Here is a 21,878-nt window from a genome sequence, read left to right on the forward strand (position 1 = left end):
AAGCAAATCATGTGTCCATTTCAAGTTTATTGCTAAAATCCATAGCTAAATTACATGCCATCTTCACTCGTCGTAACGCTGAGCTATTGTAAGCTTCTTTATTGTTACCAAACCGTTTTTTTTTTTGTTGATAAATGAATGAACAACCTATTTTGGTCTTCAAAAGAGTACTCCAGATTGCTTGACATATTTGCCCTGTGGAAATAAGGATTGCTTTTGTTCACCTACCTTTGTAAGAATCCACTTCTCCTCTTACAAAGGCAAGTGATTTATAATGAAAATGACACTCTGCTGTAAAGATAGAGAGCAAACACTTTTACAACTCAACAAAGAATGTATTTGTAAAGCTATATAACGGAAGGTATTAGCTGTCCAGGTGAGGGCCATATAAATACAAGAGACGTGAGAGGGAAGGGAACAGTCATACAAGATGGCTTCAACAAGAATGGCACTCCTCTCCATGGGCCTGCTGCTATTTTCTGTTCAAGAGACCCTCACCGTCAAGGGTAATTATTTTGCATTCATTAAAAATAAGCAGATAACAATTGGCTTTCTGAAAAGTATTTTCATGTGTGAATCTCTATAATGTAATATTTTTCTATTTAGAATACTGAACAAAAATAACTTTGACTCACTTGTGTTGTGGAACTTGCTATGCAGGACAGGCCTCAGTTGCCATTAGACTGTCTGTGGAGAACGATCTGTCTAACTTGACCCCTGAGACCTATTTGACGTCCGTGGTGAAAGGAGGGGTGCTGCTGGGGGCTTTGAGGAGAATACAGGAGATGCAGCCTCACTTCAGGTAACAACACGCACGTGTTGATCTCAGCTGGGGGTTTTTCAAAGTCTAGCTTATGCGTTACATCCACCAGTTTCACCCTGAAGGAAGACCCAAACTACGGCCTGTTTCTGGAAAGTGTGAATGGCGTAGCTGGAAGTGAAAAGGAGCAAACTTACTGGGAGATTCTGTCAGAAGACTCGGGGGAATACACGCGCTTGGATGTGGGTGAGTTTCCTCTCCAGAGCAAATCACATCTGAGGGAGACTTAATGAGCTGTAATGAGACATGGGGATTTTGGTTTGCATCCACTCATTGCTTTGGGACATCCTTTTGTGTAACGGCTCTGCTGTAATAAATTATGAACAGTATTAGGTCCAAATAAATAATCTAATTTCCATCACACATTATTCCTTTATAATACAACAGGTAAAAGTTACATTTTAAAGGATGTCGAAGGTTTCACACCGCATCCATTCACATTGTTCCAAAGATGAACTAAGACTCAAAATATGAAGAAGCAGATTGCTTTATTGATATAAAATGGGCACAACTGCCCCTCAAAATTCACACTCCTACCACAAAAGAAAAAAAACTGAGAATCTTTTCTTTGTTTTAATAAACCACTTTTCAAGGTAACTGGAAAATGAATGTGAAATTAACTGTGCAGTAAAAATGTGCCCCCCACGCCCCCTCCAACCATGTTTCTTTCGTGTGTTTTCACAGGAATTGGCTGCTACACACCAGCGGAAGATGAACACATAGTGCTGAGGTTCAGGAGTTGGGCCATCATCTGAATCATTTGTGACACTGTCAACTGATAACTTCTTTTTGATTTAATGCAGAAGGCGATGTAAGGTTTAGAAAAAATACAGCACTATCTGGTGGTTAACATTGGTAATGAAGTATCCAAATGTGCCTTACAAATCAGACCCTAAAATATTAATAAAATACAGCTTAAAAAAAGAAACATTTTGCAAGACATTTTTTTGCATACCTTTCTACAGTGCTGTGTTTAAAGAAACAAACTATCCAACAACATTGTCTGTGTTAAACGTGCCCTGTGAGCTACTCACAGTGCTGCTCCGCCCTTTTGCAATGAGATTAAGGGTTCAGATCCCCGAGGGACAGATGGACGACGCAGTGGAGCCACTAATCCACACAGTTCCATTCCTCTCGTGTGTTTAACTTACAATAAACTACACACTAAAGTGCACATAAACACTAATGTAGACTGTAAATATCAAGTCTGATTCTTGGATCAATAATAAGCTTTGAGAAAAGCTGATACCATCTCTTGGAATGTGTTGAGGAATCCAAAGATTGGCCCGGTCCAATTAATATAGATATAGGCATAATAAAGATATCAAGATTGACTCAATTAATGTTACTTGCGTTGACTTTATAGCTCAGTTACACCAGATGAACAATCTGCTGTCCTTCTGTTCTGCAGGGGATGTCTCCTGTTACTTTATTTAGCCTACAGATACTGAAAACACAGAAAAGAGATGGGTCATACACACTGTGGGATTTTACTTTAGAACCTACAGAGTGACTGATGCTAAAGGGAAAACACAGAAGTAACAATCAGAGTATAATTGACTTGTAAAGTGACTCTTAGATAAATTGCACAAGAACTATAATCCTCATAACAACCACAGTATTGATGATAATGGTTGTAGCTGTAGACCCTGAAGCAACAATTAGAGGGGAGAATTGATGAGTTTTGTAGTATGTTAAGGCCCCAAAGCTACTTACGGCATGATAAAGCACAGTCGCAGATGCAAGGGATACACTGAGAGAAGAAACGCTTCCAGCCGGTCTCCTTCTTCTTGCAGTTGTGTATCTGAGCGCAGCCTTGTTTGGGAGGACCCGAGTAGCTTTTATATTCACAGGTAGCGTTGCAGGTTCCATTGAGTTCCCTCTCACTGATTTCAATGGACCCCTTTTTGCACATTCCTACAAATAAGATTGAGGGAGGGGGCAATTATAAGAGGGAGAAATAGTGCTGCAGTGTTTTGATACCATAGTGTTTACATACTGAGGCAGAAAGGTTTCGGCGTCCATAGGCCATTAGATTGGCAAGTCCGGGTGTCGTTTCCCACTAGCATGAAGCCAGGAAGACAGGAGTACCTCAGTACAGATCCCACCCACCAGTCATCTCCATCCACCATTCCATTAAAATCCACATCTGGCTTCCCGCAGTTCACTATCATCAAATGTAAAAAGCATAAGACCAAGCTATATACTAATTAGGACTCAAGTGTCCTTTTATTCTCGCATTACCTCTGCACAGAGACTTGTAACCCAGCCAGCAGCAGCTTGAGTCGCCACAGGGATCTCGCTTGAGTTCATGGTGGCGCGCCTTGCAGCCCGGCAGACAAAGTGGGGCTGTCCCTGACCAGTAGAGGTCACCTAGGAAATCTGGTTGGCCAATCCATTCGGTGTCACCTACTGGAAACACTTTGGTTACTTTTTTTTTTAAATAACATCTACGGCAGTGACAGGTGACTAGATAAAATTGTTGAAGATCTGCACGTGACTGTCTTTCTTCAATTCCTGCAAATATGCTGCATTAGTTAGCTAGCTGTGCAGGGCTAGATTTCACAATCACACTCGGGTGAATGATACTGCACTAAGACAAAATGTAACTTCAAGCAGACAAGAGTTCATCTAAAACAGTTCCCGTCATGAACTCAGCTTTATCAGCAAAGTAAACAGAGCAGCAGAATTGATCTTACCACTAACTTCTACCTCTTCGATCCATTCAGACACCTGAGAAGTTGCACTCTGCAAGGATGTAAAAAACAGCAGCAGCAGGGGATGAAACCTCATTGCATTTCCGCTCCTTTGCAACGTTTCTGGCAAACCCTGCAGATCTGGGAAGTCAGTCGAGTCATGATGTTCAGTAAGGAGTCAATCCATTACGGTCCTTACACATTAGCTGAGACAGGAGAGCTGAGTGAAGACGATGGGAGTAACACACTAAGCTTCTGTGTGTAGCCTAATCTTTTAAACATGCAATACCTCTAATGTTGTGTTTCTGGGGCAAGCAGCAATAATTAAAATCTTTTATTTCATTTTTTTGCATTTGAACGCAGCAAATCTAATGAAATTCTAAAAATAGCTTACCTGTATGAGGTCTAAAATGTTTTCCTCATCACTGACAGGTTCGGGTTAACTACGAGCTGCAATAAAGCAAAAGTGTCGCCAGGGGGCGCAGTAAAACACTGCACAATACAACAAACGCACTCCAAGCAATGTTTAACTACCAGTCAGGGGTCACCATTTACCAGAGTAATACTGATATTGAAGATCTACACTTGCCTGACTTCAGTCAGCCGGGGTGGGCTTCATTTCCTTGCAACCCTGAATGGAATAAGCAGTTAAAAAATACAAATGGATAATGAAGAACAAGCATTTCACAGTACCATTTTTAAAACTGCCATTTAATTTAAGTTTCGCGTATAGTAGATAAACACAACAATGTGGTAGGCATAACATATCGCATCATAGTGTGGATGCCATTTTCTTGATCCTTCATGTTCCGGAAAATTAACAAACACCAATGTGGCGATGCTATATGGGAGGTAGGATGCATAGGATGAATGAATTCAAGTTATAATTCCATAAAAATACAGACAATCTAGTTGTCTACAACGTTGACAAACAAGATAGGAGCGGAGGTTTGCCTAATATAGACTTGTCATTTTGATGGGAAAATGATACAACTTTACAATCACATCTTACCAGTTACATTCAGTTGAGCTAGAAACAAAAGTGCCTTGAGTCATCATTCTTCCAAAATCATCACTATTCTTATACGGATGTAATTGGGTCAAGATTAGAACAGTGCTGCTGCCCAGTCTTTTTTTGCACGTTTTGCAATTTCATTAGATCATGAAATTCGTCTCAATATCAAGTGTGTTATGGGTTGAGCAAAACAAAGATTTCCAAAGGTGAAAATAAATGTGTATAGTATAGTCCAAAGATGATTTATTGGCATTTCTTTTTCGTCCTGCACAAACAGTAGTTGCCCAAATCAAGGCAGAATAGTTTACATCATTCAGTGGATATGTTACCACATGTAACAGGGTATGAATACAGTTAGACTGAAGAATACACTTGTAAAAGCACCACACTGGTCATATGGAACACGCCATTTAGAGAACATTATCGCCAGTGTTTGACACAGTATTCAAATATTCGAAAAATATATGTTCATCAAATAAACCAGTATACCTAATAATTGTATAAATTATTATTAAAAGTAACAAGCATTTTTTTTTTTTTAATGTAACGTTACCAAAGTTGAAGCAAGGTTGGTTTAATGTCTTTTTGTGATATGTGTAACCTACTTCGCCTGATCCGAATTTGTGGTCAGACTATGCTAACGTTACAATTATTTGACTAAGCAATTGCACAAGTTTAGCTTCTGAGGAATTTCCTGAACGTTTCATTACTCAGTAATGTCTGTCTTTCATCTATCGACGTGAACACTCAGGCAAACTGTACTGAGTTCATTAGTCACCAAACAAAAATGTTCCAGAACACACAAAAGAAATGTACAAGTGCAACTGACATATAAATACTGATCAGCGCCAGATATTAAAGCTCTAAAATCCAAACAGGCCAAGCCTTTTTTTATGATTACATTTGACACTTGGATAATGATGAAGCAGTTTGATAGCACTTTGAGGGGTATTTTCATAAATATGAAAACTGATACAAAATATATTTTGTCTTAATTTTTATGCATATTTAGACAAAGCATTTCATAAATAGGCATTTCTTTAAAATTAGGGTTGGTTTTTATTTTAGCAGCAAATACTATTGTAACCAACTTGATAAAATTGCACATTGTACCATAGGCAACCATCATCTTATGATGAGACACAATATTCACCAATCTATTAAATTAAAGGCAATTTTAGTTCATGATTGAGGATGAAGTAATCAATGCTTATATGAAGAAAAAAATGGAGTGTTTTCTTTTTTATGGAAATGTGAGCCACTAAAGCGGAAAAAAAATATATGCCAGCTTGTTTGTTCAGTTCATCAACACTGTGCTAAAATTAATGATGACGCTACAAGAAGATCAGAAGTGATCATTGATTAGCTTCAGCACTGGATACTGTCATGGCTGGAAACAGCGGGATCCTCTCGATAGGTTGGCACGGAATGATACATTATTGGAGGTAGCAGGCCAATTGTATTGCAATCCATTAAATTTGAAAAGTCATCAACCACATTTGATGCGGTGAGGTGCTGAGCGTTGTACATTCTACAATTTTTAATTTTCTTTTTTTATTTCCCTTTCCTCGTTCATGCTACTGTGTTCTTTCTTAAATATTACCCTAGCTCCTTATGAGAAAAGAAAAACAATTCCTGGTTTTTCTTTAACCTCATAATAAAAAAAACTCATTGAGAATTCGTTGGAACCTGTGACTCGTAGCCTAACGACTCACCATTTTCAACTTCCTGCTTCAAAGTGTTATCTGCGCAGTTTGTAGAATTTGCGCAATTCTTCCCAAAAGAACAAAGAAAGGATGGTGTGAGGACCAATTCGGAAATAGGAGGCTCCCAAACCTTTGTAGAGTCCCGTTAGCCCCTCCTTTTTCAGTGTCTTTGAAAAGCAGTCAGTAAACCCTTTATAAAGCAGCCCCTAAAAGGATGAAAAAAGGAATATTTAATTTTGATTCAATGTGATCAATTGTACCCATTTTCCTGTTACTAATTTCCATTTTGTAAGTGTCAGATAAATACGACAACAAGAATTTCTAAACGCTGATGGCGGGTTGTGGGGAAATGTTGTTTTGTGTCGGATGGAGGATTTTAGAGGCGCTTGGAGAGCTCTGCATGTTTTTGTTTTTTTAATTCTCCAAAATGGCGCCCTAGCCACTTGAATAAATAAATGAATAGCCGAAGGAACATGGCTCCAGCTCAGCAGCAATTTAGAATCCCGCCTTTGAACTCCTACTCTCTGCCACTTTTTCTGTTTACATTATGAAGGCAGCCAACGCACAAACACAAGCTCCTCTTCTTTCACGAACGCACTAATTTTGCCCTGAGCGTATTCACGATTCACACACGGCCAACAACCTCACCTTGCCCTGAGGATCCACAGGCTGGTTGTAAAGCCTCGTGCTCACCACATCAAAAGGAGTCATGGCGAACACCACCACCACGCTGCTGATCATGCCGGCACTCAGGGCCACCAACCAGCTGTTCTTTGGAAACACCTTAGTGGAAGAAGAAACAAAGTTCGGAACTATCTCGAGACTAAGGGTGTTAGATAAGGACAGATCATAACAACGAAACCACATAAGAGTAGAGTAGGAGTGTAACAGGACATAAAAAACACATTTTAGTGTAGTAGTGGTTTTAAATACAAGTCAAGGAAAAAACATGTAGCAAGCTTTCCTAAAAGAACTTGGAGGGCCGGATCTAGGCCGCAGGCCTCAAGTTCAACACCTGTGATGGAGAAACTTATTAATATCTACAGGACTGTCTCAGAAAATTAGAATATTGTGATAAAGTTCTTTATTTTCTGTAATGCAATTAAAAAAACAAAAATGTCATACATTCTGGATTCATTACAAATCAACTGAAATATTGCAAGCCTTTTATTATTTTAATATTGCTGATTATGGCATACAGCTTAAGAAAACTCAACTATCCTATCTCAAAATATTAGAATATCATGAAAAAGTACACTCGTAGGGTATTCAACTAATCACTTGAATCGTCTAATTAACTCGAAACACATGCAAGGGTTTCCTGAGCCTTGAAAAACACTCAGCTTGGTTCAGTAAACTAAATCACAAGTATGGGGAAGACTGCTGATCTGACTGCTGTCCAGAGGACCATCATTGACACCCTCCATTAGGAGGGTAAGACACAAAAAGAAATTTTTCAAAGAGCAAGCTGTTCACAGAGTGCAGTTTCAAAGCACATCCACAAAAAGTCTATTGGAAGGGGGAAATGTGGCAGGAAACGCTGCACAACCAAGAGAGATGACCGCACCCTTTTAACAGCATTGTGAAGAAGAGTCGCTTCCAGAATTTGGGGGAGCTTCAAAGACAGTGGACTGAAGCTGGAGTCCAGGTATCAAAAGCCACTGTTCGCAGACGTGTCCAGGTAATGGGCTACAATAGCCGTATTCCCATGGTCAAGCCACTTCTGAACTCAAGAAGTGCTGGTGTTAGTCCACTGTGTTTCATCAAGTCCAGAGTAAATGCAGATTTTAGCGCACTACATGCTCCTGTCTGCTGAAGTGCTCTATGGAGATGATGATTTCATTTTCCAGCATGATCTGACACCTGCCCACAATGCCAAAACCACCAGTAAATGGTGTACTGATCATGGCATTACTGTCCTCGATTGGCCTGCCAATTCTCCTGACCTGAACCCCATAGAGAATTTGTGGGGTATTGTGAAGAAGAAGCTGAAAGACACCAGACTTAACAATGCAAATGAGCTAAAGGCCGCTATTGAAGCATCCTGGGCATCCATAACACCTCAGCAATGCAACAGGCTGATTGCCTCCATGCCACACTGCAATGATGCAGTAATCCGTGCAAAAGGATTCCCAACCAAGTACTGAGTGCATTAATGGACATTTTCAAATGTTTGATTTTGTTTTGCTGTTATAAATCTTTTTTTTTTTTTTTTTTACTTGGTCTGAGGAAATATTCTAATATTTTGAGATAGGACTTTTGAGTTTTCTTAAGCTGTATGCCATAATCAGCAATATTAAAATAATAAAAGGCTTGCAATATTTCAGTTGACTTGTAATGAATCCAGAATGTGTGACATTTGTTTTTTTAATTGCATTACAGAAAATAAAGAACTTTATCACAATATTCTAATTTTCTGAGACAGTCCTGTATGCTCACTCATCCCCATACACAGACATGGTTTCCCTGTCTTCTACTCTTTCTGTTTAATGCAGCAGCATTAAAACTATTTGACATGTGTTTCTGCTCTAAAATAAAAGAACGGTGCTTATTTAACAGAAACAAAGGGTGTGAGGAGGAAACAGATCTGACAAGTTAAACCAGCTCAGTGAGAGAGGAAAAGGGACCTGTTGTGATGACACTGGGCACTTATATATTGGGGGTATTTTTTTAAAGCAGCAGTTAAATTTACGGCCTGGAAACTCTGGTGTTACTGTTATGTAAGCTCTGTGTTTTGAGCCGAGGGGGCCACGGAAAGGTGTCATCTTTCTGTTCCAGAAGGTTGCGCTGCCTGTAGCTTTGTCCGTGTTACAATAACTGCTTCCACTGAACTCTTTGACGACAGTTAATGATTTCTGTTTGAGCGTACTTCCGCACGCAAACCTGCAAACTTTGTAATGTGTGTACATTTGAAATGCCAAAACGGTCTAGGATTGCCTTATTATGTATAAACACGTGGACCTGTACAAAGTGTTCACACATAGCAAAAAGCAGTCACATGTTCAAACCTGAAGATCAACCACCAGCTCTTTAGCAGAGGAGAAGGTGGACAGTTGAGATGCTGACCCCACGCTGACCCTCGGGATGGAAGCGCTTGAACCCCTCCACAGTCCTTGAATGCCGTGTTTCTTATAGATCGTCACCAGGGCATGGGACATTCCCTTTTGGAAGAAGAACAGAAACATCAGGACATCAATATTGTAATTCACTTACCGATTGCAATAATCCAGTGATTCTCAACCTTTATGGAGCCGGTGCACGTATTTGATTTGGTAGTGGGCTATGAGATTTTTGTAATGGGAAGATAGTTATTATTAATGTGGTGCAGCACCCTGGGTGGGAATCGCTGGATTGAGAAACAGTTTACGCGCTACCTGGTGTTTGTACTGGTGTCCCACAGCAATGGAGGCAGTTGACTGACTCTGCAAATGAGTCTTTACCTGTCAGTAAAACCACATATGAGAACACAGTAAACCCCCATGACAGCAAAAAACAAACAGTTTGATAATAGTACCTTCTTTAAAAAAAATAACAAAAATTGCCATTCTGTTTTTAGAGTATTAAGCCTTAAAAATAAAAGGACTTGATTTGGAAGCAATTCTGTGCAGATGCATAAGGTGAAGACTCTCCTTAACTGCTAATAACCAAAGTTAAACTTTGCTCCGCCTTACAATTACGTCAGCATAGTACTTCTTAGACACCCATATCAAGTTTGAAATTTTGAACTGAAAATAACAAACTTGTTTTGTATTATACATATAAAATTCATAAGTTTGTACGGGCATCAAGACGGGCTACTGACCAAATACACAGGACTGCCCATCACGGCTCCTGCCACCCCCGCTGTAGCTCCAGCTATGATGGTCTTAGGTGCACTGACTCTTCCATCAGTGTGGATGTAGCCAGAGGTCTCGATGATCGCGTACGAACCGAGCCGGACCCCGTTCATAAAAAACTGATACCATAGTCCGGGCACGAGGCCTTTCTGTAAACCAGCCAGTCCGTCCACTTTTGCTATGGTATAGAAAGCGTGAAAGACATTACGGTAATAAATCTGATAGGTGCCCCGACTTTTGAGCTCCCCTTGCAGCTGCATGCGAGTCTTGACCACTTCTAACGGGTTAGTTATGAGACACGCTCCACACGCCGCCGCTCCACTAAGGAGAAAGTCCATTATAAGACACCCGCGTGGGATTCCGACGAAGTTTTTTGCCTCTATTTTACTGAACCCGATTGCCCTTCATCCCGGACAGCGGGTTCTCCTCCCCTTCCATAGTGAGGAAGCGTTATTTGCTTATACGCATGCGCGAGACAGACGCACCAATCGCCTTCCCCGAGAGAAAGATTGCTTCATGAACGACTGGTTAAATCGGAATTCTGAGTGACGAAAACGTTATCTTTTTGTCAAAACCTGACATTTAAACAGTGGTGTGTAGACTTCTTACATCCACTGTACCAAAGTGTGACAAGTATAGGTAAAGTAAATGTCTGAGGGTTAATGGTGGTAGGACATGGGTTGAGTTTCAGCACACCTTTACATTTAATCTGCTGAAGGTGATTTAAACTCAGCCGCTTGTGGAGGCTTGGCAATTTCTCAACTGTGCTTGTGCCTGAGTCACAGGATTTGAAAATACAATTTGTAATTTTACAGATTATTTCATGGGCTACTTCACTTTCAAGGCGCTGCATATTTCCACATGTAATGTCAATATCAATATTCAACAGTAATGTCAAATTTAGACCACTACAAATCACTTGCAAGAATGTTATCATAGAAATATGCTTTCTCTGGAAGTGTTTGCTTGGAATGGTTATTAACACCCAGTTAGTTGATAACTTAGTAAAAGAAAACCCATATCCTACTAGTTACACTAATAGCTTCTGTCAAGTGGCCCCACGTGTAATCCTGGCCACCAAAGGAAGCACCAAACTGGATTTCAGGCGCACAGAAAAGCTCCACCCAATGAGTCTTTCCTTCACTACACTGTGTGAGGGGGCGAGGAGACATTCTTCATAGTGGAGATGCTCAAGACCACCTATACTTGTTAATGGAGGACCAAGGAGCAGCAAAAATAATATTAAATTGGTCATCGGTTGAGACTGCAGCAGAAAGTTAAGGTAGGTGCTACTCAATATTCATCAAAATGGACGTCAAATATTGAAGGGAATAAATGGACTGTCAGCATTGCTATTAAGATGTAATATATATTTAAAAATGTTGTATTACACATAAAACATATTATGACATTATTATTATGATTGATTTAAACTGCAATTTAGATGAGCAAGTATTCTTGACGGCGGCCGTCAAGAATTTGAAGGCAGAAATTCTCACTTTTGCATCATTAAGTCAATAAACTGAATCGCCATCAATTCCTCTCAGGAATAATCTTTTATATTTTTTTATTTTGGGGGTTATTGCCCAAAATACTTTCCTTTGGTTCCTGAGAGGAATTGAGGGTAATTAAAATAAAATACACAGACATTGGTACTGAATGGATGATGGGATTAGATTTGTTTAAAAAGAATGTGGGTTAATTACCGCTGAGGCCAATCATCTGTAAATCGCAAGTATCAACAGTCAGTGTTAATTGGATTATGTAGAAAGAGGGTGGCACTTGCACTATCAATTGAAACAAGTGTTCCAGGTCAAGAGATTTACACCCAGGAAGTCTTAATTAAACAATCCACTTTTCCTGTCCCATTTTGTTTTTTCACCTCGTTAGTATTTGGACAGTAGGGTGCAGCACAGGACAAGACGCTGTTTCCTCTGATGCACAATTGAAAGAGAGCCAAAGCATGAGAACAATATGCCTTTACAGAGATAACATTCGGCATTAGTTAATGGGGGTTATCGTGGTTGGATTTTAAAGTGGAGGAGAATTGTACTGCTTGACCAAATGTTTAATCACAGTGGCATGGTAGTTTACTGTAATTGGGTTGGCTTTCTTATCCTTTTTACATGTTGCAGGCAAAAGTCGAGCGAGCATGGACATCGGTGGATTGGAGACGGTGGTGGCCAACTCGGCCTATGTGTCAGCCCGAGGAAGTGTGGATGGTGCGGCAGCGGTCAACCTGAGAGACAAAAAGTTGCGGGCCAGGCTGAAACTGCCACACATCAGAGAATGCGAACACATGAAAGCGTCCGTGGGCAAAACCTTCGACATCATGTGCGTCAAAGAACCCATCGGCAAGCGGCTCTTCCAGCAGTTTCTGGAGAGCGATGCCACCCACAAAACCGCGGCAGAGCTTTGGAAGGACATTGAAGACTACGTCATTTGCCAGGAGAAGGACAGAGTTCAGACAGCCCAAAAAATGGTCAATAAATACTACGAGTCGACGTCCAAGACCTTCTGCAGCTTCCTGGAGGAGAAGGCTGTCACCCGGGTGAAGGAAGATTTCAAAAACGTCCACGGTGACTTATTTAAAGAGAGCGAGAAACAGCTCCTCAAACACCTGGAGGCAAAGGCCATGGCGGGCTTCAAGCAAAGCATGTACTTCCTGCGTTACGTTCAGTTCAAGACGTTGGAAAGCCAACCCGTTGACGAGGAGTGGTTCATGGACTTCAGGGTCCTTGGAAAGGGAGGATTCGGAGAAGTCTACGCTTGTCAGGCTAAGGCCACCGGTAAAATGTACGCCAATAAAAAGCTGGATAAAAAGAGGCTCAAGAAACGCAAAGGCTACGAGGTAAAGTGCCAAAGTTAACAGGAAATAAATTCCAAGTTCTGAGTGTAGTGGGTTAGTCTTTACGATGACAGCTGAGTGAAAAGAAGCTTGTGAAAGACCCTGCAAAGAAGCTCAGCGCAGTGCTTGTACAACCACTGAAGGATTATGGGAAACTGCCCAAAAAAAACCAATACTAATTTTCCTCATTTATATCCATATTTAGGGTGCGATTGTGGAGAAGCGCATCCTAGCCAAAGTCCACAGTCGCTTCATTGTGTCGCTGGCTTACGCTTTCCAGACCAAGACTGACCTCTGCCTAGTTATGACCATCATGAATGGTGGGGATCTCAGGTGCTTTATGCACACACACACAGTTGGAACCCGTGTGCCCAAACTCTATATTTTACTTGGAGGCATAGGAGCAGCCCCCAATACACTTACTCCAATGTCTGCTAATTAGTTCAAGTATAGATAAACCTTAAAGCTAAAATACACACTAGGCCGTCAGGTGCGTCACGCTTTAAGTCAGACAGTAAGAGTACTTAAGAGGCTCAAGAAGTCTTTAGAGCAATTTTCATTTTGTTAACTCCAAAGATGCATAAAGTTCTCCCTCCTTCTTCCTCAGGTTTCATATGTACAACGTGGATGAAAAGAATCCTGGCTTCAATGAGAAAAGAGCTTCTTTCTACACGGCACAGATCATCTGTGGCCTGGAGCACCTTCACCAGCACAGGATCGTCTACAGAGACCTGAAGCCAGAGAATGTGCTGCTAGATGATGCAGGTCAGATCTTAGGAGCAAAGAACAACATGGAGACTTTCAACAGACACATATATGGTCCTGATGTAATCAATGCATCTCATCACTCAGGACACGTCCGGCTGTCGGATTTGGGCTTGGCTGTGGAACTTCCACCAGGAAAAGACAAAACATCTGGTTATGCAGGAACTCCTGGTAAGTCACAAAAAGTCTTTCTCAAAGTGCATTTCAGTGAGTAGTCACTAGATGATCTCATGAAATCTTTTCAAAGGTTTCATGGCTCCAGAGCTACTCCAGAAAAAGGAATATGACTACACAGTGGATTATTTCACTCTGGGGGTGACTCTGTTTGAGATGATCGCAGCTAAAGGACCTTTCAGACTACGAGGAGAGAAGGTCGAGGACACAGCCAAGAGGTCTCTCCCACTACGTGAATACATTTGCTAATTGCACCCTTTCTTCAGGTGGAGAATGACGAGGTGGCTCACAGAATTCTGAACGATCCGGTTCCGTACACTCCCAACTTTAGCAAAGAATGCAAAGCTATTTGTGAAGGCTTGTTGGAAAAGGATCCGGGGAAACGCCTCGGGTTCAAAAACAACGAGTGCGCTGAGCTCAAGAGCCAACCCTTCTTCAAGGAGATCAATTGGGGCCGTCTTGAGGCTGGTGAGGCCTTCAAAAACAATCAGTCAAGTATGCACCCAAACTAGCATTAATAAATACATGATTTTTTTCTCATTTTCACCAAGGTATGCTGCCTCCACCATTTGTCCCTGATCCCAGGATGGTCTACGCCAAAGACATCGACGACGTAGGTGCCTTTAGCACCATTAAAGGCGTGGTCATGGATAACAAGGATACAGAGTTCTTTGTCGACTTTGCCTCGGGCAACGTTCCGATCCCGTGGCAGGAGGAGATGATCGAGACGGGTGTGTTTGGAGAGATGAACATCTGGGGTGAGAACGGAAAGCTGCCTAATGACCTCGACCCAAACTATGTGGAAGCCAAAGGCGGAGGATGTGTGATTCTTTAAAGTAGAATGTGTTTATTGATTTATTTTTGCTAAATAAGACTGTCAAAATAGCAAAAACCTCTGTCGGTGTGGAGCGGTCCAATTTTACACCACGGTTCGAGAGCTTCAACAAAAAATGCTGACAAATGATTACTATCTTAGTCAAGTTTTTTTAAATTCAACTCCTGTTGCAGCTCTCATGAAATTGTGCAGATGTACCCAATAAAATGTCCCGGAAGCATACAACTGTAGTATTAAATATAGTACATTGATCTTTAGCTATAGTGAAACTGTATATATGTATGTACCACAATAATACAACATTGTTTAAAAAGAAAACTGTAATGAGCATGAACTTGTAATTTCATTGTTGCATGTGTGGACTGTTAGCTTCATAAATATAATGCACAACAACTAAGGTACAGTAAATGTTCTTTCAATATGTCATAGCTAGAAGCACAATGAATAAAATTTTGCTGAGCATACATATGTGTCCCTCTCCACTGTTCAGGGAAGGTGCAAGGTCTCTAAGAGAACACAGGTCACGTGGAAATCTGATCCAGCCCGGCATTAACCTTTTGCCTTTACTTTCAGTATGTGCAGTCTGATATCTTCTATTGTGAGCGATTCTGCACAAACGAGTGATTTATTGCCTGACTTCAACCGACTGAATGCTGCAAAGGATGCATGCATTAGTGATCTTCAAATCACGTTTATGCACACCTGACGGAGGGACAAAAAGCAGCAGTCATGGTGATGAATCACCTCACCGAAACTCGTCGCATAGTCAAATAATGACTGTTCCAACGCATACACACTATTTAAATATAATTTGGCAACCCAACGTAAGCCTTTCGCATACTTGTCACACACAGCCATCAGGCAAGTGACGGGGACGTGTTCAAAAAGAGGAACAGATACGTTTTTGAACGCCCAAAAAAACAAAAAGATTCAAGGCCACTTCTCCATTGAGCAGCGGGGTCAACGGGGACACGAGGGAACGCTTATTTCAGAAGATGAAGGGAAGGGCAAGGAAATAAAATATTAACAGAAATTTGATTATGATTTAAAGCCTGAATGTCTACTCAATATTGTAGATATACGGCGGAACTTTGAACTTTCCCGCAGATTACTTGACAACAGTAGAAAAATAGATAAGATAAGATAAGATACAGACTAAAACCATAAAAAGAAACAGACACATTTTAATGTTTATAATATTGCATGACACCCCAAACTATCCTCTAAAATATCTCTTACTTTTGCACAATTCCATATTCTGACTTTTATAAATAAAAATAAATTAATATTTTTGTGGTACTGGCCAATTTCTTTTAATGGACATCAGTATAGGACAGTACGTCCACGAACTATTTGGAAAAGGACAGACATCATTGTTGAATCTATAAGCTTCAGTAGAAAAAAAAATCATTTACCTAGCCCACAATTTCAATGCATCTTTTGTGTTTCATATTTGTTAATGCTTAACTGGTGCTAAGATAGACACTTTGCCTGACACAGGTTTCAATGTATGCTCTGCCCTCTATTCACTCCACTTAATTTATTAATATTTGCTCATGGAACTTGAAATAACCTCTTGAAAATCCCAAACTACCAATTGTCCAAAGAGGGAGGAGACAAGATCATGGTCATGATGAAAATCCAAGTAAATTCACAGAGATTAAAATATTTCCCAAAATCTCACATTTCACTTGTGCTGACTTCATTTATCAATAACTAAGGCAGCATTTTTTTGTTAAAAAATGGTGACTATAATACATTTAATTCATTCATATTACTGAAGTCATATAAAATTATCTTAAATATCTTGTCAATTAGGTTTAATAAAATGCTAATACAACATATAAAGTGCCTCTAATGGCAGATCTAGATTGCAAATTTAAAGACTGACACAGAATCCCAGTAAATTTCACAAATAGTTACATAACATAAAGCAGTGTAATGTATTTGACAAAATTTCGCCTCTGCAAGATCAAAAAGTGTGTGTGGATGTGCGTGTGTGTGCATGTGTGTGTGCGTGTGTGTTGGGGGGAGTTCCTTGTATGCTTACATTTCTACAGTAACGTGCCAGGCACGTGAAATGTAATCAATTTTGGGCGGGAATAGCAGACATATCATGTAACTACAGCCAACAAATCAATGTTCAAATTAGTCCCAGTATGTTTGAGTGCATGAGGAAAAAAAACCTGCGTGCACTTCGAAATGTACATTAGATACACAAGTTGCCATTAGAGCTCCTTAGAAGGTGAAACCTCATCTGGTTAGCTAGAGAACATTACTTGTGGAGAACATTACTTGCAAAATGAGGGACATTGTTGAAATTACAGCACTTGTACTTGGTTTTCTCGGCTGGATCATGGTTTTTATATCATTAGAACACCAGTATTGGAAAGAATCCACCACAGATGGTAGTGTAATTACAACCTCAGCAATATATGAGAACTTGTGGATGTCTTGCGCTAGTGATTCTACTGGGACTTATGACTGCCGAGAATTTCCATCCCTTTTTGCCCTACCTGGTAAGTAAAGTTTTTATATTTTAAAAACAAAAATGTTGTTAAAAAATATACTGATGGCTTTTCACGTGCTCAGGCTTCAACATTACATTTGCATGTAAAGTAATGATGATTCAGCTGTAGGTTAAAGCTGAGTGTGCATTTTCTTTATACCTCATTAGAACTGGTTGATATTGCAAAACAAGAAATGTAGTTAGTTCACGATATGATTTAGTATAATGTATTTGATGATGTAAATAGGTATCAAGACAATACTTTGAATATTTTAACTTTGCAAAAGAAAAGCAACTTCACTTTGATTGAGCTACTAATGGTAATTTCAATTTTCTTCCAAATGACAAAACTAATCTGAATTAAAATTAAATTCTTTATTTTCGCTGGACAGTATTGTTATTTTTTTTAATGTAAAGTAAATGAGTGATTTTTTTTCTGACATTACTGTATTTACTTTTTCCTGCACATAATTTCAACAAATCATCTGTAATGAACTTTAGTCCAAAACATTTTATAAAACTTCTATTTAAAATCGTATTGCAAATAGCTTAATTTTGTCCAATTTTATGATCTCATATGATTTAATATGAAGAAATTGGGATTATTTTTTTAATTCACGAGGGAAACCAATTCCGTTAATCAATTTCTGTAAGTGGCACACAATCAGTTCTGAATAGCTAATATTACTGAGTTCATAAGCAAAATGTATTGAAACTCTAAAAAAAAAACCTTTGGATTATTTAAATACACTTTTTTTTCAAAAGGACAATCAAGCAATTTCATATTTTAATTTTCACATTAAAAAAAAGTACATGTCAAGTCAGATCATCATCAAATTTCACATGTAAAATATGACATTATCTCCTCCAAACCATATATACACAAATTTCAAACCTTTAACATGTCTGCAGGATGCGAGTAAACATTTAAACCAGAAAAAATGCCCCCCCCCCCTTTTTTTTTTTTTTTTTTTTTTAAGCAAATGGTTTTTTATCAGTGGGTAGGTTCTTTTTTTTTTTTTTTTTTTTATCAGTGGGTGGGAACGTGTTGATGCGCCCACACCCCTCACGGCCAATGACGTTCCACATCATCCCTCAGGCATTGGAGCCCAACTGGGACTTGGATCCCATCAGTACTGACAAGAGATTTATTGACAGTGTTCAAAGAGATTGTCAGAAGGTGACAAATGGCTCTGAGTCTATAGACGTTAGACGGCGGGTGTCGAGGTTCAACCTCACTTCCCTTGAGTTGGGTAAACAAGTGCACTTTTGAAAAAGGTTCAACAGATCTCATAGAAATCATAAGTGGGCAGTTTGGGATTAATCATTAATAAGGAGGTTTCTGTGGCACACTGAGAACGCTGGGCCAGAGAAAAACAACACGTTTATTCTTGAAGATAGTTTAGTCAGGCGAGATTGGTAAGAAGCTTTTCTGGAAAGCTCTAAGACAGGCTGGATCAAGCACGATAGAGTTATGAATCCCGTTGTGGAAGCGTTTGCTTTCTTCCTGGGTTTTCTGGGATGGCTGATGGCCGGGGTCGCCCTTCCCAATCGGTACTGGAGAGTGTCAACGGTGGACGGTAACGTGATCACCACGTCCACCATCTATGAGAATCTCTGGATGTCCTGTGCCACTGACTCGATAGGAGTTCACAACTGCCGCGATTTTCCTTCGTTGCTCGCACTAAGCGGTATGTGTTCGAAACCTTTAATGTGTCGACTACTTCATTGGGTTAAAAGAAGAAAAATATATCTATTTGTAGAAAGTTGTACAGAGCCAGAGCAGCCATTAAAAAGGGCTAACACATTGAGAATTTGGTTCTTGTTTTCAGCTTTGATCAGATTTCCTGAGTTGTTTTTTAGCATTGACCATAGCGGCATCTGCGTGTCAGACATCACTGCGGGTGATGCTCTTTAGTTAACAGCAGGTAATATAAGATGGGCAGTATAAAAAATACAACAGTAAAGGACAATCATGAGCAAGAATAACCCCAGTAAAAAATATATAAAAAACATCAAATGGTTTCAACCTCTAGGTCATAACCTTCAGACTAGACATGGAAAACCATGTGGTCACAAGATAATATTATTTACATGAAAGGCAATTGTATGGTTTCCTTAAGTGGGATACTAATGGATGGTTGGGGAAAAAAAGAATGTTTTTTTTTTATTTCATTTTACTTTGCTGATATTTTGTAGCGTTTAAATTTTTTTTTTTTTTTAGTTTCATGTTTGTAATAAATTATCCTATAGGGGACGCTCATCATGTTTAGTACTTAGTTTTTCTTTATAAGTAGGCAAAGCATTGTCATATATTAAAGATTCGTTTTGTAAATAATTCGATGCACATAAAAATGATGTCACTTTTATATCAAATGTGGAGGTTGCGATTCGATAACTAAGGAACAATATAGAGCAGTCCTGAAATTACTTATTTGTTGAAATTGGCACTTGGTGAAAGGATTATTGTGATTTGTTTTGCTGTGTATGTGTTGCCTTACCAATAAACTCATCATTCGTGTTTGTGTGCAGGGTACATCCAAGCATCTCGAGCACTGATGATTGCTTCCATTGTGTTCGGGACGTTTGGGCTGGTGGGAACTCTGGTTGGAATGCAGTGCTCCAAAATTGGAGGAGAAAACTACATTCTAAAGGGGAGGATTGCCACAATTGGAGGGGTGTTCTTCTTACTACAGGGTAAGAACAAAAACAATTATGAACTTCAGTGGTGCATAACAGAGCAGAAAGGCCAACATTTGAAACAAATCCTACACCTCCACTTCCTAAATTCTATATTTAAAAAATAGTGATATTACAGAAATTGAGATTTGAAAAAAATGGGTTGATCAAAACAAACCATGTTTTCCTATTCCTGTGCCCCACCCCTCCACAAAGTGAAGTGCAAATAGATCAAGTGGCTTTGGCGTAATCATGGGGGAAAAACAACTCCTCAGATTCCACAACAAGCTCACGAAGTCAATGTTACATAGATTTTAATTATTTCCATAGCACAAATTAACCTTTTCACTCTTACCTCCAACACCTGAAAAGCTAACATGTCAGGTACTCTAATCTATGTACAGGAGACAAGCTACCTTAAACCTGGTCAAGGGCTATCATGACTTGTTTGCCTGTACAGTGTAAAGGCATAGACATCGCATGCAGTCAGCTAATGTTGCCCTAAACTTAGTTGTGCCATTAAAGGGACAGTGTGTAGATAAAAAAAATTCATTGCACATTCATTTTAAAACATTCACTATTAATTTCCACATTATGCAAAAAAATATCACATCAACATCTTTTTTTTTTTTTATATGTAAAATCGTAGGTCTGGTAATTTGTTGTTTTCCCCTTGTGTTAAAAAAAAATACTTACAGCATTGTGGACTTTTCTAGGGATGTGCACCATGATCGCTATATCTTGGTATGCAGCCAACATCACACAGGAATTCTTTGACCAGTTCTACCCAGGGACAAAGTAAGAGTGCATACTTGATTTTGAAGTTTAACAAGACACAAATCAAATAATTTTGTGCAATTTCACTGTGACACAGGTACGAGATCGGAGAAGGTTTGTACATCGGCTGGTCGTCGGCCATACTTGCCCTGTGCGGAGGTGGCTGTCTGATGTTTTCGTGCAGTTGTAAGGAGCCAGGTGAAAAAGTGTATGTATCAAAGCGAACGTTTTCCATGAGTAGAAGTTGACGTCGTGTTTAACCACATCTTTTGATTCTTAGGCCTTACCCATACCAGCCGTCCTCCAGGGGACGTGTGCTGTCCACTACGTCTCGATCTGCCCCCAGCAACTATGGAAGAAATGCATATGTGTGACAAGTTACTGAGATGCAACAATTATTGAAATGCAGTCAAATCGGATTTTTTTTTTTCTTTACTCATTTGAACTACTTGTAATGTTGATGCACAGTGATCCACCCACCATAATACATATGAGGACAGTAGTAGAGCAGTAAAGATAACAGTATCTTTAGAGCAATGACAGCATGATGAGTGTGCAAGTACATTGCATGGCTACTGTGTGTCAGGACCTACATGGGAAAAAAAGCAAGTCATGATTAAGAGCTTATTAGAACAACTAATTATTTTTATACACAGTAGAAAAATGGGAGCTAATCAATTGTTGGGTATTTAAATACGCTGACTTAAAATTTAGATGTTAAGACAACAGTACTGTTAAAAATAAATACCATGGCCCAAAAAAACATTAGGGTCACTGTGAATTTGATGTACATTTATGGAGATATTTATATTTGTGACATTTCTGACTTCTGGAAATAAACACTTTTGCTTCAGTAAATTTTGCTTTGTACACAAATAAAAAATTGCAGTAATGCTGACGAGAAAGTGATTTTTATTGTTAGCAGCAAATGACGAGTCTGTGGGGCTCACCTCAGCAGGTGTATTTGGTGATGACGCCCCCTGTGGGGAAAAACGTGGAATCACAACTGGGATTGTTTGAAAAATAATATAGTAGTCTATACCGTATTACTTTTTACTGTTACAGTAGAGAAGTGGAGCCGGGCTATCTGATTCTCATTATTATATTATTTATTACTTACCAACCACCAAGATCATTATGGTTCAGTTCTGTTTAATAAACCAGTTTAATGCTAAAATATAATTAGTCATTACTTTTCAAATTTACTAATATATTTCT

The 21,878-nt window shown here is 39.5% G+C and overlaps 4 protein-coding genes across 5 annotated transcripts; 2 read left to right on the forward strand and 2 right to left on the reverse strand.

The window, feature by feature from the left end:
• The first annotated feature begins 184 nt into the window (after window positions 1–184).
• On the forward strand, window positions 185–1,736 carry tcnba (transcobalamin beta a). Its single transcript, XM_037269477.1, has 4 exons — window positions 185–506; window positions 661–802; window positions 873–1,006; window positions 1,505–1,736. Exons 1-4 carry the CDS (start codon window positions 431–433, stop codon window positions 1,573–1,575), a joined length of 423 nt encoding a protein of 140 aa, XP_037125372.1. The 5' UTR covers window positions 185–430; the 3' UTR covers window positions 1,576–1,736.
• si:ch211-117m20.4 (CUB and sushi domain-containing protein 1) lies at window positions 1,292–4,589 on the reverse strand. 2 transcript variants are annotated; one of them, XM_037269475.1, is made up of 6 exons: window positions 3,911–4,589; window positions 3,520–3,657; window positions 3,065–3,229; window positions 2,820–2,987; window positions 2,537–2,737; window positions 1,292–2,267 (listed from the first exon to the last, which is right to left on the reverse strand). In XM_037269475.1, the coding sequence occupies exons 2-6, from the start codon at window positions 3,611–3,613 to the stop codon at window positions 2,254–2,256; spliced, it is 642 nt and encodes a 213-aa protein (XP_037125370.1). In that variant the 5' UTR covers window positions 3,614–3,657; window positions 3,911–4,589; the 3' UTR covers window positions 1,292–2,253. The 2 variants fall into 2 exon arrangements, with proteins under 2 accessions (XP_037125370.1, XP_037125369.1); XM_037269474.1 differs by having other exon boundaries at window positions 3,065–3,232.
• Window positions 4,590–4,757: 168 nt separating this feature from the next.
• slc25a35 (solute carrier family 25 member 35) lies at window positions 4,758–10,524 on the reverse strand. The gene is made up of 5 exons (XM_037269473.1): window positions 10,040–10,524; window positions 9,612–9,677; window positions 9,246–9,398; window positions 6,886–7,020; window positions 4,758–6,443 (listed from the first exon to the last, which is right to left on the reverse strand). Exons 1-5 carry the CDS (start codon window positions 10,409–10,411, stop codon window positions 6,273–6,275), a joined length of 897 nt encoding a protein of 298 aa, XP_037125368.1. The 5' UTR covers window positions 10,412–10,524; the 3' UTR covers window positions 4,758–6,272.
• Window positions 10,525–11,226: 702 nt separating this feature from the next.
• grk1b (G protein-coupled receptor kinase 1 b) lies at window positions 11,227–20,872 on the forward strand. The gene is made up of 13 exons (XM_037270001.1): window positions 11,227–11,355; window positions 12,209–12,924; window positions 13,127–13,254; window positions 13,529–13,686; window positions 13,774–13,857; window positions 13,934–14,058; window positions 14,127–14,328; window positions 14,412–14,593; window positions 17,373–17,377; window positions 18,851–18,895; window positions 19,737–19,901; window positions 20,600–20,681; window positions 20,758–20,872. The coding sequence occupies exons 2-12, from the start codon at window positions 12,226–12,228 to the stop codon at window positions 20,658–20,660; spliced, it is 1,854 nt and encodes a 617-aa protein (XP_037125896.1). The 5' UTR covers window positions 11,227–11,355; window positions 12,209–12,225; the 3' UTR covers window positions 20,661–20,681; window positions 20,758–20,872.
• Window positions 20,873–21,878: the final 1,006 nt, after the last annotated feature.

The sequence above is a fragment of the Syngnathus acus genome, chromosome 14, assembly GCF_901709675.1.
Source record: "Syngnathus acus chromosome 14, fSynAcu1.2, whole genome shotgun sequence".
NCBI lineage: Eukaryota > Metazoa > Chordata > Actinopteri > Syngnathiformes > Syngnathidae > Syngnathus > Syngnathus acus.